This window comes from Felis catus, chromosome A1 (assembly GCF_018350175.1).
Source record: "Felis catus isolate Fca126 chromosome A1, F.catus_Fca126_mat1.0, whole genome shotgun sequence".
Lineage (NCBI taxonomy): Eukaryota > Metazoa > Chordata > Mammalia > Carnivora > Felidae > Felis > Felis catus.
The window spans coordinates 168,680,437-168,702,379 of NC_058368.1; the positions used below are offsets into that span (position 1 = coordinate 168,680,437).

Below are 21,943 nucleotides of genomic sequence, written 5' to 3' on the forward strand. Positions count from 1 at the left end.
GCTCTTTTCTCAATAGTTAGGATATATTTATATTCTGTTTAATAAACTTAACCACAATGGTTGTGTTTAGACATTGTATTATTATTCTTTGCTATGATTATTTTTTTGAAGTTGAACTTTAGATGTTTTTATTTGTTAATATTTCTTAACTTATCTAGTGTTCAGCATCAGTGAGTAACTAATAGTAAAATCCCGTTATGAGGAATATTATCAGCAGAATTATTACCATTACGTAGGATTCTGTATAATAAAGAAATTTGAATGCCTGCCAGTGGCCTACAGTATTTTGCTTATTAGGTTACAAAGAGTTATGTTCCACAAATTATCCTGGTCAACAGATAATTTGTCTGTGCCCTGGCCATTCCTGTGCCATAACCAAAGAGCCATATCTGCAAAGTGCTGTACAAGTTCTATTGCAAATGTTGAAGTACACCTTTACTTTTGTTTGTTTATCAAGCATCTGTTAACATTTTACTTTCTTCTCTTTATAACAAATATTCTAGTCACCTAATTCAAATTATATACTATCCAAACATTTTCTTGCCCACTCACGCATTCCTTTTAGGCATTGCTTCATAATTGCATTATGTGCTGCTCCTCTCCCTTTGTTGTATTAGTTGAGGATCCGTTAATTTTTTTCTTCCCTGTCATAATTGGCATTGCTATCATTCTATTTCCGGTTATAAACAATGAAAATATCTTTTAATGGCATGCATTTAATTCATGGTTTTCTTTTACATTTGTGCCTCCCTGCCTCCATCCCTCCCTTCCTTTCTTCTTTCAAAGAATATTTAGTAGCTATTTAAGGCATCACAGTAAATACCTAAATTAGTGAGGAAAGAGTTATGGTACCACCCCCCTGGAGCTTGCATTCTGGTTGGGGAGACAGAAAAAAACCAAACAAGTATACATACAGATAGTTGTTTCAAGTGCTAAGAGAGAGAAAAGCAAGGATTACACCTACATAAGGTTTTGTTGATTCCTAAAGGAAGAGATGGATCTTGCCAAGTGAAAGAGAGGGTGAGCTTTGAGAAAGAGTGAATGTTCAGGAAACTGAAGGAAAACAATGGTTTATTTATTTAGTTGGGTAGAGAATAGCAAAATGTGAAGTTGGAAGGACAGACAGAGGATGGATAATCTGAGACAACTAGGTTTTAGAAATAAGTTGGATTTTTGTTTTTAAGTGCAAAGGAAAAGCAATGTAGGGTTTTTTTTTGCAAGAGAATTAGAATTTCTTTTGCTACTTTGAAGGCAGTGGATTGGAGAGGAGCAGGAGTAAAAAGAGGACACCAATTTGGAGGTTTTGTAATAATTTAAGCCAGAGATAGTCATAACTTCCAAAAGACAGTGGAGATGGAGAGAAGTGGGTGGATTTGTGGTAGACTTTGGAGAGAGAATCAGAAAGGCTTGCTGATAGATTGTTGGGAAGGGTGACCTGAACTTCAAAGGAGCAGGGACTTTTTTAGGAAGAGAGGTTTTATTTATTAGCTATTAGGATGTTGGGAATGGGATAAAGCCAGGTTTTTGTAAAAGCTAGAAGGTAAGTGGAAAGTTCTGATATGAGGTGTAAGGAGTTTTTAAGGAGTTTTTGAGGGTACAAGATTCTCTAGAGAGTTCCCGAGTCACATTAGGAAATATTGAGGGCAACATAGGATTGGTAATTGGCGTGATGATATATATCTTGGGATGCTTGGACTTCCCACAGTGACTACGGTAAACAGGACCGTTAGGCAGGATGAGATGTGCCCTCCTGGGAGGAGGAGGTCAATCTGACTTTATTGTCTCACCTTTAATGTTGGCTTCCAAGAAGGCTTCTCTCCTAGGCCGCAAAGAGTCCTGTGTAAAATTACAAAAATTTATTGCTATGAAGCACTTAGAGAATATTTAATTTTTGAAGATAGAGAATGAAACACTGATTCCTCTTATTTTTTCATAGTTTTAACATTCTGTACATGCTACATAGTGTTTTCCCAGCATTGTATTTTTTAGAGTGAAAATACAAAATGAAAAAGGCCAAGTTACAGACGTTATTAGGATATTTAGTTTGTTTTTAATCCATGTTTGTATAGTTTTGTTTTTTACTGTTTTCATCTTTGTTAAATCTTATATTTTAATGGAAGAGATATATCAGTTTTAAATTCCTTTGTGGTATCAAGAGCATATTATTAGTACTTAGAGTTTTGAATCTGAAAGTAAATATAATGAGTTTATTGGTCACATTTTACTCCATGTTCATAATAACATTTCATAACTAAGAATGCCCTTCTCCCTAAAAAATGTACTCAAAGGTTAACTTTTAAAAAAATGTATATTACAGTTTATCAAAAACAAGATTACTAAGTTAGACCCTGGTGAGTTTTGACTATGACTAAGAATTTGATTCTTTTAGGCTATTATTTTGATTTAGATGCTTATTAAATTTTGATTTAGGATTATATCGGAACATTAACCAATGGAGGGTAATCCTGTTCATTCACAGATCATAAGTAATAGCATAAAAATTTATTCTAATCAGTAAATACCTGAAATCATACCTTGTCTACTTTTTTAATCTTTAACATGGATCTTACCCAACCATGGTATATCTCCAACAATTGTTTCTGAATAGAATTTTGAAGATCTATAGTGAAGAGTATTCCTCAGTTGCTTTTTTTTTTTTTAGTATCTAGAAATTAGAATGTTTAATAACAAATGACTTGTTCTTCCAGCAGTATCCATATGCTGACTTGTCCCAAACCCCACCATTATGTGTGTCTGCTATTGATGGAATGTGTTGTGCTGGAAAAACCATTGAGAGCTAATGGTATTTACTAAGAAACGAGAATAGATAGAAATCCACAGATTACCAGTATTTAATACATAAGCAGCAAATGAATAGCAAGTACAAAGATTGAGAAGGGATTTTTAGGAAAAGGAGAAGACAAATTGGTATGTTGGAATATAAGAAGCCATCCAAACCAGAAAAGAAGACTTTCAGGAAGGAGTGAGTGGGTCAGCAAGATCAGATGCCACAGAGAGAAATGTTAAGAATAAAGATGGGTAAATATCTGTTGCATTTGACCATTAGGAAATGGTGACCTTACTGAGGCATCAGTATGGTGTAGGCAGAAGGATTATATCAACATATTGACAAAGAGACAAGAAGTGATAAAATGAAGACTGCAAGTGTGAACTCTCGAAGAGCCTTAATCCCTTTCCTCCAATACTACATAGTCTCTGATTACTAAATTTTGAAGCATTTGTACTTGAAGATGTTAAATCTGAGCCATTCATAGCTCCTTGCACAATTGCCAGAAACCTGGCATTTTTGTATTAATGTAATAATTTCTGTAAAACTAAATATTTAAAGTTCCAGAACACTTAGAGCACAGCTAAATGGCAGCCTTTAATACAAGTGCTAATTTTCTTTCTTTCTTTCTTTTTTAAAGTCTTGGCTACTTATGATTCAGCAGACAGAGCAACTTAGTAGAATAATGAAGACACATGCAGAGGACCTAAATTCTGGACCCTTACACAGGCTCACCATGATGATTAAAGATAAGCAACAGATGAAGAAAAGTTTTATAGGTGTTCATCAGCAGATAGAGGCAGAGATGATCAAGGTTTGTCTTTTTATTCTGGAATTCTTTTTTTAATTTGACTTTGAGACTCACTGAAATATTTCATCTTGTTTGACTTTTAAAAATTGTTTAGTCATCATTTTATTTATTTATTTGTTTCTTATTTTATTTTTGATTTTTTTAAATTTGCATCCAAATTAGTTAACATATAGTGCAACAATGATTTCAGGAGTAGATTCCTTAATGCCCCTTACCCATATAGCCCATCCCCCCTCCCACAACCCCTGCAGTAACCCTCAGTTTGTTCTTCATATTTATGAGTCTCTTCTGTTTTGTCTCCCTCCCTGTTTTTATATTAGTTTTGTTTCCTTTCCCTTATGTTCATCTGTTTTGTCTCTTAAAGTCCTCATATGAGTGAAGTCATATGATTTTTGTCTTTCTCTGACTCATTTTACTTAGCATGATACCCTTCAGTTCCATGCACGTAGTTGCAAATGGCAAGATTTCATTCTTTTTGCTTGCCGAGTAATACTCCATTGTATATATCTACCATACTTCTTTATCCATTCATCCATTGATGGACATTTGGGCTCCTTCCATACTTTGGCTATTGTTGATAGTGCTGCTATAAACATGGGGGTGCATGTGTCCCTTTGAAACAGCACACCTGTATCCCTTGGATAAATACCTAGTAGTGCAATTGCTGGGTTATAGGGTAGTTCTGTTTTTAGTTTTTTGAGGAACCTCCATACTAGTTTCCAGAGTGGCTGCACCAACTTGCATTCCCACCAACAATGCAAAAGAGATCCTCTTTCTCCGCATCCTCGCCAACATCTGTTGTTGTCTGAGTTGTTAATGTTAGTCAGTCTGACAGGTATAAGGAGGTATCTCATTGTGGTTTTGATTTGTATTTCCCTGATGATGAGTGATGTTAAGCATTTTTTCATGTGTTGGTTGGCCATCATTTTATTATTAGAAATAGGTTTTGGTGTCTCTAATAAGTGATATTTTATTCCTATTTATTATAAAACATTATTGATTATAAGCTGTACTATTACTTTATATACTCTTCTGAAAGAAAAGAATGCTGCCAATTAGACTATGATACAGTGCTCTCTTATCACTTTGAATTTTTATTTTTTACTTACTGCAGTAGCTCTTTTAAGTTTTATGATTTTAATTTTTACTATGGATATAATAGAAAAGAAAATACAGGCCAAATAAATGAGTTTTGATATTTCTAAAATTTTTTTCACAATCAGAGTTTGTTTTTTTCTGGGTAACTTTTTAAAATGTTTTTTATTATGAAAGTTTCAAATGTGCAAAAGGAGAGAGAATAGTAAAACAAACTCCCATTGACTGATCCACCCACATAGTCAAGGTTTTTTAAAATCTATACTCACTTCCATTTTCTAATACACTGAACCATTTAAAAAATTCCAGATATCATTGTATCCATAAATATTTTAGTATATATTGCTAAAATAAATATTAAAAAAAACTATATTATCATTAACCTACCTAAAAATAACAGTAATTTCTTAATGTTATTAAATATTCTGACTGTGCTCAAATGATTGTTTTTTAAATGTTTTTTTTTTACAGTTGGTTCATTTGAATCATGACCCAAACATGCATTTGAATAATTTTAATCTGTAGGTGTCTCCCCCCACCCCCATTTTTTTAAAGTTTATTTATTTTGAGAGAGAAAGAGAGAGCACATGCATGTGAAAGCAGGGGAGGGTCAGAGAGAGAATCCCAAGAAGGTTCTGCGCTGTCAGTGCAGAAAACCAGTGTGGGGCTTGATCACACAAACCCTGAGATCATGACCAGAACTTCAATCAAGAGTTGGACACTTAAGCTGACTGAGCCACCCAGGCACCTACCACTCCCAACCTTTTAAAAATGCTATTTATTTGTGGAAGAAATTGGGTAATTTGCTCTATAGAATTGAAGTTCCTTAATTTTTGACTTTATTGTTAGCATCTTGTGATGTGATTTCACATATTTCTTCATCCTTCAATTTTCCTGTAAACGGGAGAGTAATTAGATTGGCTTGATAACATTCTGTCTACTTATTTTGGGCAAGAATACATGATAGGTGCTGGTATAGACTTCCTGTTTTTTTTTTTTCCCCTATCAGAGATATCTAATGTCATCTTGTTTATCTATTTGTGATGTTAAACTTGTCTAATAGGTTCCAGTCCTGCTAGCCTGATCAACCTATGAAAAAAGTTTCTTTTCAGACATTTACCTAATAGGTTTAGAAATAATTGATGTTCACTGCTTAGATCCATTATTTTACTAGGGGTTGTAAAATGGCAGTATTTTACTTCTATCATTCCTAATATGATTGTTAGCTATAATTTTTCAATAGAAAGTTTTGTTATATCACCTACTTGGCTACCCTGAGGTATTGTTCATATACAAGAATCAGGATAAATGCTTGCTTTTTGCAATTAATAAGCCAGCTTGGAGAACATGAATTGGTTCTTTAGCAACTTCAGAAGTTAAGACTTCCAGCTTCCAGTCTGGCATATAAGAAGATTAGAAGTTGTCACTCATTCCTAACAAGGAGTTAAAATTTGAACAAATAGAAAAATCACCAATTGCTTTTAGATCCTTAAGAGAAGTGACGTGACAGGGCAAATGGCTCCCCCTAAAATTGGAGAGACAGGCAAGCGAATACAGAGAATTACAACTTATCAGAGCAAAAGCCTCTTTGGGAAATAGTACTGGTTATAGGAAAACCTGGAGTGTAAGTGACAAATTCTGGAGGCTCAGTGTGGACAACTCTGACAGTTAAAACCTCCAGGAGGAGCTACTTATTGAGGAAACTACACACTTCTGTGAATTTTACCTCCTAGACCTCTACCAGGTTCTCACAGTGAATATTGGAGAAAAATCTCATGCTTCAGGAGGGAAAAGGAACCATTTTGCCATATGCCAAAGCATTCTGTTCTTAATAAAGTCGCTTAGGAGAAACTGTTTACCTGTAACCTAATTGATCTGGGGCAAGGGGGATTCATGACTCCTGTCCACTCTGAGTGGAGAGTGGGCTAGTGAGCTGAGGAACATATGTGAAGTTCATAGCCAGAGGTATAGGCTCAGTAAAAGACTGAGACCTAATCATAGGGTATAAAATACTTTCCCTTTTTCTGGCAGCTTATCACCACGTTAGTAAAGGCCTATTTAATCAGTTCTTTTGCTCGGTACAATCTGCCTGGCAATCAAGAAAACATAACAAGGCATACCAAGAGCCAAACATGCAGAATTGGAAGAGACAGAACAAGCATCAGAACCAGACACAGCAGGGATGTTGGAAATATCAGACCAGGAACTTAAAACAACTATGAATAATATGCTAAGGGCTCTAATGGATAAAGTAAGTACGAAAGAGCAGATGGGTGATGTAAGCATAAAGTTGGAAATACTGGGAAAGAACCAAAAGGAAATACTAGAGATCTAAAATACCTTAACAGAAGTGAAGAATGACTTTGATGGGCTTAATAGGAGATTAGACACAATAGAGGAAATAATCTCTGAAGTTGAGGATATATCAGTAGCATTCTATAAAACTGAAAGCAGAGAATACAGACTGAAAAAAAAAAATGGAACAGAATATCCAAGAACTGTGGGGCAGCTACAAAAGGTGTAACATATGTATAATGGAATACCTGTAGGAGAAGAAAGAGAGAAAGGAACAAGAAATATTTGAAATAATAATGACTGAGAATCTGTCCAAATTAATGTCAGACACCAAACAGTAGTTCTAGGAAGCTCAGAGAACACCAAACAGAATAAATGACCAAAAAACTACACCCTAGCCATGTTGATTTCTAGCTATAGATAATCAAAGATAAAGAAAAAATCCTGAAAGAAGCCTGAGTACAAAAGCACCTTAACGTATAGAAGAACATATAAGAATTACATCTGATTTCTCCTCAGAATTAAGTAGGCAAGAAGGGAGTAGAATGAAATATTTAAGTGTTGAGAGAAAAAACCCACTATCCTCGAATTCTATGCCCTGTGAAATTATCCTTCAAAAATGAAATAAAGACTTTCTTTGATAGACAAAAATTGAGGAAATTTGTATCCAGTGGACTGAGAAGGAAAATAATATAGGTCAGTAACTCAGATCTACATCATGAAAGGAAGAGCACTGGGGAAGGAATGTGAAGATAAAGTAAAAATTTATTTTTCTCACTCTTAATTAATCTAACACATAACACTTTATTGAAAATCGTAACAGCAACATTTGATTATGTACAGTCATGAATATATCTTGTGTGTGTATATATATATATAGCTATATGTTTATGTATGCTTATATATAAGTTAAATGAATGACAGCAATGATAGATGGGAAGGAGGAATTAGGATTATTTTGTTATTGTAAGATACTTATGTGGTATAGTGGTCCTTGAAATGTGGTATAATGGTATAGTGGTCTTTGAAAGTCGGCTTGCATCAGTTATAAATACATATTGTGAACTCTAGGGCACTTACTAAAAAAAAGTTAAAAAAGAAATGTAACTGATACGCTAAGAAATGAGAGAGGGTGGAATTGTATAAAATACTCACTTAAAATCACAGAAAAGTAGAAAAAAGAGTGTTAGAAATAGGAACAAATAACAAGGATAACAATTAGGAAACTAACAAATATGGTACCTATTAATCCAAGTGTGTGGATAAGTACTTTGAAGGTCAGTGGTCTAAATGAGCCCATTAAGGGACAGATATTTTCAGAGTGGATTTACAAACAAGACCCAAGTATATGTTGTCTACAATAAACCCATTTTAGATATTAAGACACATATAGATTGATAGTAAATGGATGGAGAAAGATATACTATGCTAATCCTAATCAAAAGGAAGTAGAAGTAGCTATATTAATTTCAGACAGAGCAGACTTTTAAGTGTTTTCTGGGTACAGAATCAAGGACCTGCATTTGTTTAGTCTTTCCATAGATAGAATAACAGATTTCATGTATTTATGTAATGACCACTGTCATGATTATTATGTAGCCAACAGTGATTGTTAGATACATCTTATTTTAAGTGATGTTACAATATCTGAAAAACCCAAAACACAAAAACCAAAAAACTCATGTTAGAACTGGTAAATTGTAACAACTCAGTTATTCTGTATATTAAAATAAATATTTTTTAGAAAAAATATTTTATACATAGTATATTAATCTATTGGTCTTTAAATTTTAGATGATGACAGCACTATTTCTTGATTTGCTTTTATTTTTAAGAGATGTTTTTCTTTTTCCATATGGCGTTGAATTTATCATTGATTTCTAAACCAGTTTTTAATATATTGTCTATAATGTATATTAAGGAGCAACTCTGATCTATAAGCAATAAAAATATGTTAGGACTTAAGTTCTTGACAAATATAAATTTAATCATTTAAAATTTGTTTTGCATTTTTTTTTGACAGGTTACAAAGACAGAATTAGAAAAATTAAAGTCCAGCTATAGACAGTTGATAAAAGAAATGAATTCTGCCAGAGAGAAATATAAAGAAGCTTTAGCTAAAGGTATGGCAAAATTATGAAAAATGTTTATTTTAGTGATTTTTATTCTTATCATTTGAAGATTGTCTTTAAAGTACCAGAATAATTCCATTTAGACCAATTCACATTTAAAAAATATCAAAATATGTCAAAATAGACTAATTGTCAAACTGTTTAATGTTTTTTTATTTTTTGTCTTTTTTTAAAAATGATGTAAATTAGTTTTTACTTTTTAGTAGTTCATACTAAATGGAATTATGTAGCACTTGTAAATAAAATGCAAGGAATATTTAAAAATTTCTCTCTAGAAGTTTAATTACTGAGTGTAAATAAGAAAAATAGGTTGTATTTGTTAAGATACCATTTTTACCTCTCTTTTTGCCTATGGTATTTAAAAGCCACTAAAGCAGCCAGACCATTATGTAGCATTATTTTGCCTTCATAGCTTAATTTTTTTAATCCTAAAAATTTTTTTTAATGTTTTTATTTTAGTTTTGAGAGAGAGACAGAGCATGAGTGGGGGAGGTGCAGAGAGAGTGAGGGAGACACAGAATCCAAAGCAGGCTCCGGGCTCTGAGCTGTCAGCACAGAGCCTGACTCGGGGCTCGAACTCAAAGACAGTGAGATCATGGCCTGAACTGAAGTCAGACACTTAACCGACTGAGCCACCCAGGCGCCCCTTCGTAGCTTAATTTTATGTGCATATATTTCCTCTAACATTTTCATAAGAAGCTTTGGAAGTAAATAGAAAGAGAAACATATTATTTATGTTTTAAATAAGCATTTATGGTTATGAGTCTTTAAATGTGAGTAAACAGTCTTCATATTTAGATTTTTTTTAATGATAAAAGTTGGAGGTTTTTAAAAAAATTCTTCCTGTCTAAATATAAGCTTTATTGGTAATTCTATCTTCTTTTTCTTTTTACTGACATATTTCTCTTGGTCTTTTACTTGTGTATTATATTCTTATTTTGTGGAGGTAAATGAAATAAATAGCTCCTACATTTCAATGTATCTTGCACAATGGAAGCACCATGTTTATGTTGTTAATCCCAGTAGACTAAAAGAGATACTGATTTAACATGCAGTTCTCCCTCCTTCCCTTTCTTACGTCTTTCCTTTGTAATGATATAGTTTATTTTGGTTTAAAAAATGAAATCTAATTCTGATGTCATAATAAAATTTTAAATAGTTCTTATACATAGTATTTATACTATTGAAGATTTTCCACAGATAGTAATTTTTCTTTATTGTTTTTTATTTTAATTTAGATAAAATACCATTTAGTGTTGTATTAATATTAGGAAAACTGTTTTTTTGTTTGTTTTTTATAAAGTTTATTTATTTTGAGAGACAGAGCAAGTGAGCAGGGGAAGGGCAGAGAGAGAATCCTAAGCAGGCTCTGCACTGTCAGCATGGAGTCTGACTCACAAACCATGAGATCATGACCTAAGCCAGAATCAAGAGTGGGTTGCTCAACCGACTGAATGAACCACCCAGGCTCCCCTGAAGTCTGCATTTTTTTTTTAAGTTAAAAAAATTTTTTTAATGTTTAGTTTTGAGAGAGAGCGAGTGTGCTGGGGAGGGGCAGAGAGTGAGGGAGACACAGAATCTGAAGCAGACTCCAGGTTCTGAGCTGTCAGCACAGAGCCTGACGCGGGACTTGAACACACTAACTGTGAGATTATGATCTGAGCCAAGTCAGATGCTTAATTGACTGAACCACCTAGGCACCCCCTTTTTGAACACTGTAGTTTTAATTAATCCCAAGAAATGTATTATGTGGCTGAATCTCCTGAAATTAAAATATGTGAACTTATTTACATTTCTCCTTCTAAAGGTATTAGTGATAATATTTTCCTATTTTCAAGAATTTGGTTGCTCTTTATCAAATATTTGATCAACTTATATCCTGTGGAATACATATTTTAAAAATAACTTCTTGTATTATTGTGTTTTATATGTGACATATTACATTTCTTTTTTTTATAATCAACACTATCTTTATACTCCTGTTTATGTGAAAAAGTGTAAAATTATATTTTTGAGTACTTTGTTTCTGTTATCAAACTGCTTTTTATATTTAACATGGAAATAGGGGTTCTTTTGTGAAGTTATTTATTCTTTATAAGGATGATATGATGGCAAATCTTCCAACATTTGCAGACTTAATGTCAGAACTTTAGTTCATTGTATAGGCCAGAACAGGGCAGTTCTGAAATGGGTCCTAGGGACAGCTAGGCAGTGACAGTGAATACCCCCAGTATGGCTCTAGCATCCAGTCATTACTTTAGATATTAGGGGGTCTTAAAACCCCAGTTTGACGTTTAGCTCCCAGCTAGAGAAGACAAGGCTTTGGGGGAGACAAGGCCTGAAAATAATTCCTATAGTAAAAGGGTTAAATTCTGGATTTGATTGAGAATGGGTTCAGTTGATTGAGAAAGGGCTCAGTTACTATAACTAACTGGAGGTTTAGCAGTAGTAGATCAGCAGGAAGGCTAGGTTAATGCTGAAATTCCAAATTCCTGACCCCTGCTGTGTAGATTACACAAAATACTTTAAATTTTGAATATTAACATTTATATCCAAAGGAACATCAGTTAATATTGTTTAATGTAAAATATTATACTCATTTGCAATTTGACTGTGGCATTTTAATTAATTAATTATTATTATTATTATTATTATTTGTAATATACCTTTACTATTAAACTTGTTTTGCTCTGGGCTGGGCTGAGAAAGCAAATATTTGTCTTAAGTTGACTTTGACTAATTCAAAACTAGTCTATTGATTATTATTTATAACATATAAACTGAGAACAGCCAAAATAATTTTAGCTAGCCTGTTGAGTTGAAGTTAGTAATTCAGAATGTTTCTTGATAGCAGCATAGAATAATGAGTTCTTAAATGCAAAATATACAGGTTTTACTTTCTTATTGTGGATTAAGTTCTGAATACTTTAATTTGGTTGAGCACCTGTTTAGGTTTAACCATAAAACAATTTTGTGAATGTATAAGTAAATGACTTCACAAAAGAACTCTTACAGGATCATATTGTATATGACTGAAGAAAGTTTTACTTTTCCTTTCCAATCTGGATATCTTTCTTTTTTTTTCTTGTCTAATTGCCTTAACTAGAACCTCTAGTATTATGTTGAATAGAAGTAGAAAGAGCAAAGATGTTTGTCTTGTTCCTCAACTTAGAGGGAAAATCTTTCAAAATCAAGTATTAAGTTAGGTATAGTTTCAAAATTCTTTTTCATCTGGTTGAAGTTCCTTTCATCTTCCTGCTTTTCTTTCTTTCTTTCTTTCTTTCTTTCTTTCTTTCTTTCTTTCTTTCTTTCTTTCTTTCTTTCTTTCTTCCTTCCTTCCTTCCTTCCTTCCTTCCTTCCTTCCTTCCTTCCTTCCTTCCTTCTTTCCTTCCTTCTTTCTTTCTTTCTTTCTTTCTTTCTTTCTTTCTTTCTTTCTTTCCTTCTTTCTTTCGTTCTTTCTAAAAATTTTTTAATGTTTGTTTTTGGGAGAGAGAGAGAAAGAGAGAGAGAGAGAGAGAGAGAGAGAGAGAGAGGGAGAGAGAGAGAGAGTGCGAGTGGGAGAGGGACAGAGAAAGAAGGAGACATAGACTCCAAAGCAGGCTCCAGGCTCCGAACTGTCAGCCCAGAGCCTGACACAGGACTCGAACCCACAAATCAAGAGATCATGACCTGAGCTGAAGTCGGATGCTTAACTGACTGAACCACCCAGGTGCCCCTCTCTTCCTGCTTTAGAGTAGATGTTGGATTTTGTTAAATGCTTCCTTTGTATCTATTGAGATAAATATTTTTTCTTCTTTTTGTTGATATGAATTACTTTGATTGATTTTCACATTTCAAATATTACATCAATCTCACATTCCTGTGATAAACTCCTCTTTGTTATGATGCATAATCATTTTTTATATTGTTGGATATGGTTGGTTAAGTTTTTTTAAATAATTTTTTATCTATATCTTTGTTTCTTGTATTTTTGTCTTATTTTAATATAAAGGTAATTCTATTCTCTGAATGGTTACCTCCTCTAACTTTTTAAGAAAGATTTGTGTTCAGTTGGTAATGGTTCTTAAATATATGTCAAATTTACTTAAGCCATCTGAGTCTCCTTGTTTCTATTTTTTTACTTTTTTTTGCAAAGATTTTAAAACTATAAGCTCATTTTTGTGATTGATATAGACTATTTAGTTTATCTGTTCTTTTTGTTTGAATTTTAGTATGTTGTATCCTTCAAGGAAATGTCTATTTCATCTAAGTTGGTGAATTTATTGGTATTAAATTGTTAATAATTTTCCTTATTCACCTTTTTAATTTATAGAATCTGTGGTGACATTTTCTTTCTCATTCTTGGTATTGGTGATATTGATATTTTATGTCTCTTCTTTTTTTTCCTAATCATTCTGGCTAGAAGTGTATCAATTTTATTAATCTTCTCAAAGATCAGCTTTTGGCTTTACTTCTGTTTTTCTTTCTATTTAATTGACTTATGCTCTAATCTTTGTTATTTCTTTCTTTCTGCTTGTTTTAGTCTTAGTTTGCACCATTTAAAACATTTTTTAAATGTCCTTGATGTGGAAGCTAAAGTCATTGATTTGAGAACTGTCTGTTTTGTAATATAGTCATTTTGTGCTCTCAATTTCCCTAAGCACTGTTTTGGCAATGTTCCCCAATTTTTCATACACTGTCTTCATTCTCATTCAGTTCAAAATACTTTCTAGTGTCCCTTTTGTTTTTTAATTTGATCTGTAGGTTATTTAAAAGTGTGTGAGTTAGTTTTCTAAAGTTTTGTCGTTTTTCTAGAGATGTTTACATTTTTTATTTATAATTTAATTACATTTTGATCTGAGAATATTTTTTTATGACTTCATTTCTTTAAGTTTATGTGTACTTGTTATCTGGCCCACAGTTTGGTGTGTTTTCATAAATGCTTCACTTTCACTTGATAAGAATGTGTATTCTGCTGCTGTTGGTTGGAGTGATCTATATTGTCAGCGTGGTTCAGTTAGCTAATAGTGTTTTTTGATTTTTTTATGTTGTTATGGATCTTCTGTCTACTTGTTATATTAATGTTTGAGAGAGGGCAATTGAAATCTCCCCCTGTAATTGTGGGTCAGTCTATTTCTTCTTGTAGTTGTCAGTTTTTGTTTTTGTTTTTTTTTCATGTATTTTGAAACTCTGTTATTAGGTGACTAAGCATTTACAATTCTTATATCCACTTGATGACCCCTTTATTATTATAAAATAATCTTTATTATCCCTGGTAGTATTCTTTGCCATGCTATCTATTGTATCTCATATTAATACAGCCATTCCCACATTACTTTGCTTAGTGTTTATACGGTCTTTCTGGTTTTCATTCTTTAATCTGTTTCAATCCTTATTTTTGAATTACATTTCTTGTAAGCAGCATATAGTTAGGTCATGCTTTTTTAGCTTGTTAATGTCTACCCTTTAACTGGGATTATTCAACTATACTTAATGTGACTTTTGATATTGTTATGTTTAAATATGTCATTTTGCTCTTTGTTTTCTTTTCTTCCATTTACTCTTTATTTTCCTTTTCATTTTATCTACCTTCTTTTGGATGAACATTTTCTTGATTCCTTTTTTTCCTATTTTGTTGTCTTATTACCTATAACTTTTTGTTGTATTATGTTATCTTTAATTTACCATAGTGTATCTTCAACTGATATTATAATACTTTGCTTTTAACATGGAACCCTTACAATAGTGTCATCTTCCGGTCTGTGTGCTATTGTTGTAATATATTCCACTTTTGCGTACGTTGTAAAGTCCACACTACCTTGTTAATGTTTCTTTGTTTAAATAGTTAGTTATTTTTAAAACTACAGCAGAACACTTCATACATTTATCTATGTAGTTATCTTTTCTAGCATTTTGTATTCCATCTGGCGTCAGTTAACTTTTGCCTGAATTACCTACTTTAATGTTTCTTGTAATGTAAGTCTGTAAGTAATAAATTCTTTCAGATTTACATGCTTGAAAAAGTTTTTATTTCACCTTTCTATTTGAAATATATCTTTGTTGGATATAGAGTTCTATTTTGTCATTTTTTCCCCCTCTTTAGGTCTTTAAAGATGTTGTGCTAGTGTTATGTCATAGAGAAATCTATTCTAATCTTTATCTTTGCTCTACACATTTTATTTTCCTTTGGTAGCTTTTAGCTACTCTTTATCATTGGTTTTAAGAAATTTGGTCATGATGTCCATTGCTGTAGTTTTTTTTTTTTTTTCTTGTGGTTTTTGAGCCTGTTTTATCTGAGAATTTATAGTTTTCACCAGATTTGGAAACCGTTCAGCAATTATTTCTTCATGTATATTTTCTGTGTCCCCCTCTCTGTTCTCTGCTACAGACTCTTGCTGCATAGATCTTAGGCTGCTAGTGGTTGTCTCACAGCCTACTGATACTCTTCATTTTTTTCCCACTTGTCTTTTTTTTTCTTTCTGTTTCATTTTGGTTAGTTTCTATGCTCTGTTTACAAGTGCACTCATCTTATTTCCTACAATGTCTATGTTTCTTTAATCCCATGTAATATAGTTTTCATCTCAGGCATTGCAGATTATGCCTGAATAATTGTGATAATGGGTCTTTTCCTAAAACTTGCAGGTATCTACTTAACGCATTAACCTAAGTTTAGAGTCTTAGTGGACTTCATCATCCTTCTTCATTTGTTCTGAGAGTTTTATGAGTTTATTCATTTCCAGATTTTTTTAAAACTCACTATAATCTTCCACTTGCTTATGTTGTAAAAAATATACATAATATTTACCTATAAACCTACATTCAGTCCCTTGTTCATATGCCATGTAGTATTTTTTTAGAGTTAAAATGTATTTTTTTAAGAGTTGAACCATATGGTATTGATGAAGTGAATTTAAATACAGGTTTTGCTTTGAAGTTTTATAGTTTGCTTGAAGATATACTGAAGTGTCAGAAAACCTGTTCAAAATAACTCTCATAGTTATGTATTCTGATATAGCCTATTTAATTGATTCTGTGTGACTACAGTTATGTTGGGGTTTTATATTTACCAAGACTCAAAATACCCACAATAACATTCGCGGAGGTTACTCTTATATGAGTAGAAGTCTGAATGCTTTTGCTTTATCACACGTCATATTTCAGGAAAAAGAAACAGGATGAGCTACTCCACGTTACAAATGCTTATAATAGTCTAGAGAAGTTTAAAAGGAGCTCTCTCCATCCACTTATATAACAAGAGTAGGGAAACAAACTCTCTTTCAAATTTTATTTCTTTATGGGAAACAAAACAGAGTGCTAAGAGATTTGTAAACTCCCTGATTATGTACAGGCCCTCACTTAACCTATGCAGACAGAATAAGAAGATACCTACTGCTAGAACTGTGGGGAGTTTGCTAGAAGTCTCATTCAAAAGTAAATTTTTCTGTAATTGGGAAGTAGATTTTCTTAAATTGCCTCTTCATGCATTATGAATAGTTCTGTGGTATTTTATAGCCAATTAAAATTGATTAGATCCATTGAGTTGTCTCTTTAGAGTACTTTAATTGTGAAAACCAGTTTGAAATGAGTCCAGATTTGAGACAGATGGTTAAATTTATGTTTAAATAAATCCAAATTTAAAAAAATGAGTAAAACTTTTTGAAGGCTCTTTTAGTTGATTTTCTCATTTTTAGTCCAACAAGAATGGCCTTCCTATTCAATAATCTCTAAATCTTGGAGTTTTTAAAAACCAGAATCATGTATGCATGAAATGTGGAGGTCCCCTAGACAAATATTCTGAAATTCAAATTTACATCTCAGTTCAACATAAGGAGAAATGCTTTTTGGATATAGGGCTTGCTAAAGACCAAAGCTAATAAGTTCAAGATATATTTTTCGATCATCATTTCTGTTGATGTGGCCTTCCCTCCTCCCTCCCCCCCACCTTTTTTTTTGACCTACTTATTAGTACATGATGTATCAGCAGCTAACATATGGCATGAATGCTTTTCACTGCATGGAGCTTAATATGATAGGAACTTTATAAGGTCATAAAGAGTAATGACACTCTTTGTTGTTAATCTAATTTGCGTTGGGTTAAAGTTGCAGAAATTGGAGTGACAGTTATAATATTCTCATTAGGTGCTGAAATATTATGTGGGATGAATATGTCACATGATTCATTTATATTCTAGAGATAACTTCCTAAAATGAAAATAAAATTAAAGCACAATAATTTGATTTGTCCCTATTTTTCTTAGTTTTATTAAATAAACAAAGCTAAGTTTCATATACAAAGAGATTAAGAGAAACTATATCCTTTTGCTGATTTTCCTCTATATTTTATAGGTGAGCTCCTTCACAATATTAGTTTTGGACTTGATTACTAGAAAGATGATATAAACAGATGCAGAAGATAAAATTGTAATCTTTCTGTAACTTTTAGCTTTTTAAAAAATTTTATTTAAGCTTAAATTTATTTTTAATAATAAAAACTATATCAATTTATGCATTTTCTTTTTATGTGCCAGGCACTGTTATTTGTACTAGGGATACTGTAGATAACAAACCGTACAAAAATTCCTGCCTCTGTCAGGCTTACATTTTAGAGAAGAAGATAGCTAATTAACACAACAAATAAGTGAAACATATAGTATGTTAGATGGTGATAAGTACCATGGATAAAAATGAAACACAGCACGTGGATAGGATGTTGGGAGAATGATCAGGTCAAACCTCATGGAGAAAGAGACATTTAAATGAAGAATGAAGGAAGTGAGGAAGTGAAGTATATGGTTATCTGAGACAGAGAGTACTCCAGGTAGAGGGAATAGCCAAAGCTAATTCACTGGGAGGGGATCATGTCTAGAATATTTGAGGAGTAGTGCAAATGCCTGTGTGTCTGCAACTGGTGGAGCGATAAAGGAAAGAGATGAAATCAGAGAGGAAGAGTGATGGTGAGTGGTGAAGGAGGCACAAATTATATAGGATTTTGGTCATTATCTTAAAGCACTTTGGCTTCTACTCTAAGTAAAATTGGAAACCATGGTGGGTTTTGAGCAGAAGAATGACAAGAATTGACTAATATTTTAATAGTATAATTTGGCATCCTTGTTGCAACTCCTCTGAGAGGTGGAGGGGGATGGAAGTAAGGAGATTATTTCCAGGCTATTGGAGAAATCCAGGCAAGGTTTTATGCTGGTCTGGACCTGGGGTGGTAGTAACAGAGGTGGTGAGAAGTGGTCAGTTTCTGGATATACAGTTGATTCTTGTTATTTACAGTAGTTATGTTCTGTGAAATCACTCTGAATGCTAAATTAGCATTAGCTGAGTACTGAATCATTGCCCCTAGTGGACATAACATTAGGGTTTAAGTTCCTATAAGCAAGGTCACAGCATTTTTGGTGACTGATCTAATATATCATCCTGTTTTATGTATGTGTCTGTTTAAAGACACCTTCTTTAATATATGTTGTTGATTCATTAACATTGAACTCCAAACCAATAGTGCTATATGTCATGACTAAACAAAGCAATCTGCCATACCTATTTTCTCTATAAAGTACATTGTAGCCTTCTTAATCATAAGAATACTTGACAGCCCTTTAGTATTACTTCTGGCCATTTTAAACAGCAAAATCATCAGCTAAAAGCACAAAAATTCAATAAATGTGAAACTAAATAGACTGCAGAATGGGTAGCTTCCAGCATGGGAACTGAAACAAAAAGGTAGACAGAGATAGCCTTGTTTGACCTCTCTTGGGAACATGTGTATCAAATGACTCTTGTGCTCTGCATATGTGTATATCTGTGATTGGCCTGGAAAGTATTTTGTATATTGATTTGAGGATTAGAAATAATTTTAGGCAGTAGGTGAACTCAGACATATGGAATCCACGAATGTATATATGTATTGAAAATAGAGCCTAAAGGATTTGCTGATGAATTGGATATAGTGGGTGAGACAAAGAAGTCAAGGATGATTTCAAGATTTTTGGCCTGAACAACTGGAAAGGTGGTTAACTGAGGTGGAGAAAAATATAGGAGTAGTAGATTTGGAGCTGAAGATCAGGAGTTTTTAGATTCTTTTAGACATCTAACTAGATATGTCTAGTTTGTACTTGAATCTCTAGCTATGGAGAATTCCTGGGAGAGGTCTAGAGTAAAAGTATAAACTTGAATGTTAGTTGGTATTTAAGCCATGCCGTTTGATGACATTACTAAGGGTGTTCATTAAGATAGAAAAGAGAAGGTTCCTAAGACTGAGCCCAACATTAAGAATCCCAACATCAAGAAATAAGGAAGAAATTATAAAGAACACCAAGATAAAAGGAAAACCAAAAGAACATATTATTCTGGAAGCCAAATGGGGAAGGAAAAGATTTTGAGGAAGAACGAGAGATCATCCTGGTTAAGTACTACTAAAACATGAGATAAGGACCGTGATTTGGATATTGTAAAGTGTAGGTTATTGGAGACTTCGAAAAGAGCAGTTTCAATATTGCAGTAGAGGGAAAAGCTTAAATGGGATGGGTTTAAGAAAGAATGCGAGAAAAGAAACTGGAGATCCCTGGTACAGACAAATCGTTTCAGGAGTTTTGCAGTAAAGGAAAGAGAGGGAGGTAACTGAAAGTAGTCAAGGGAGGATGTTTTCTTTTTTTAAAGATTAGGAGCAACTACTGCTTGTTTGTTGTTGAGAATGCTCTGGGAGAAAAGGAAAAGTTGATGAGGTAGAAGAATGAAGGAAGAATGGCTGTAGCAGTGTCCTTGAGTAGTTATGAGGTGATGAATCCAGTGCCCAAGTGAATGGATTGGTTTTACCTAGGAGCCAGAGCCGTTTATTCATAGTAGTAGTCTAAGAATGCCAAGCATACAGCTTTGTACAGATAAGTAGGTAGATATATTGGTTATAGCTTGTTGAAGTTGTCTTGAAATTTCTTTTCTTTCTTTTTTTTTTTTTTTAATTTTTTTTTTCAACGTTTATTTATTTTTGGGACAGAGAGAGTCAGAGCATGTACGGGGGAGGGGCAGAGAGAGAGGGAGACACAGAATCGGAAACAGGCTCCAGGCTCTGAGCCATCAGCCCAGAGCCTGACGCGGGGCTCGAACTCACGGACCGTGAGATCGTGACCTGGCTGAAGTCGGACGCTTAACCGACTGCGCCACCTAGGCGCCCCTTGAAATTTCTTTTCTTAAGGGGGTTCCTGGGCTTCCTCTTTCCAAATTCAAAATCACAAGATATAGGCCAGTAAGTATATAGTGAAAAGTTTTTCTCCTGTTACCTGTTTTTTTTTCCTTCAGAAATGACTAATACTTTGTTTCTTCTAGATATATTTTATGTATATCTTGTAGCTTTTAAGCTACTTACTTACTTAAAGGTATTCATCAACTTATTAGATAACCTTGTGTATTATTATAGTACATTATTCAGAGTTTGAGGTCAGTTACTGGTTGGTTATTCATGCTAAGTAAATGGTGATTTCTACACTTCCTCCTCTATAATTATATCCTAACATATGATGACTATTTTGTGAGCCTTTGTTTTATTTATTTATTTTTTTGTCAAGCATCTTTTAGGAAAATACTGCCTATCCCTCACAGAACCTAGAACACCATGGGATGTGGATAAAGATTTAAAGAATGAAAACCCTTAATTTGCTGGAAATGTTATTCCACACAGTTGACTAATCTTATAAAGTAGAATGATGGTTTTGTTTTATTTTGTTTTGTTTTCATTCTGGCTGTGTTTATGTATTAATAATCCTCATAGTGGGAACATACCTGCTTTGAAACATACATATTGAAACCAAGTTTTCTTTTTTATTTTAGGAAGTAAGTGTTTTGATATTTAAAGAACAAATCATTGAGATATTTGATCTCTAGACTAAATAACTCCAATTTTTTAGATTTAATGAATATTCAGATACTTTTGACTTTTGATCAGATTTTCACAGCTTTTGATTTTTAACTTTTATTTTGACAAATTTCAGACTTACATATCTATTAAAAGAAGGATACAAAGAATACCTTCACTCATACTCCCCAAATATTAATATTTCACCACATTTTATTTATTTCTTTTTCTGTATGTGAGAGAGAAACTTACAATGGCCCCTCTGTCCTTTTGATGTGTTCTTGTCATTCATCCTTTATTTTCTGACTCATCTTATACTTTTCATGCTCTGGATCCTGCTCCATTATTTTAAGGAACCATAGTTTTTTTTAGTGGTTTTCCATTTAGTATTTAGAAACCATTATTTGGGCACTGGGTGTGCTCATTGTCATGAGGGTATCTTTGTTCTAGGTCCTTTCAATGCACAGAGATAAGAAATAAGAAACACAAATGTATCAGTGCTTATTTCTATATCTGTTGATCTGTCTATATTAAAACTAAAGAGTTTATATTGAGACTTTCAATTCTAGTCCAATGCCTTGTGTTCATTTGGTGTTTTCATATTTATGTATTTGCAACTTCTTTCTCTGACAGTGGGAAACCTGGCTTCTGTTATTCACACTCTGTTTACTTACTTGTTCAATCCTAAAATAACAGAAAATCATTTCAGAATTGTTAACGCATGCCTCTTAAAGAAACTACAGTTCATGGTTTCTTTAGAGCTCTTTTTGTCTTTAGTCTTTCATTGTAATCAAATATTGTTTGCCAAAGTTTCTTAGATTAATTCTTTTCTTCCCCACTCCTTTTGGTGTGATTGCGTTATTCACTGGAAATAGTTTGGTTCATTTGTATCTGTTGTATCCCATTATAAGTTGTTTTGTCCTCTCCTATTCTTGTTTTTTGCTTATCTGTCTCATTAATGGTTTAACATTAATGGTTCCAAAAGTCAGTAC

The 21,943-nt window shown here is 33.1% G+C and overlaps 1 protein-coding gene across 7 annotated transcripts in view; it reads left to right on the forward strand.

Moving 5' to 3' along the window:
• The window catches only part of FER (FER tyrosine kinase), a 442,286-nt gene that overhangs the window by 68,985 nt on the left and 351,358 nt on the right, over positions 1–21,943 (forward strand). For all 7 annotated transcript variants that reach the window (XM_023258902.2, XM_045034531.1, XM_045034545.1 and 4 more), the window contains 2 exons: positions 3,429–3,602; positions 9,013–9,112. In XM_023258902.2, coding sequence (XP_023114670.2) covers positions 3,429–3,602; positions 9,013–9,112 — 274 coding nt within the window. The remainder of the gene's footprint in view (positions 1–3,428; positions 3,603–9,012; positions 9,113–21,943) is intronic.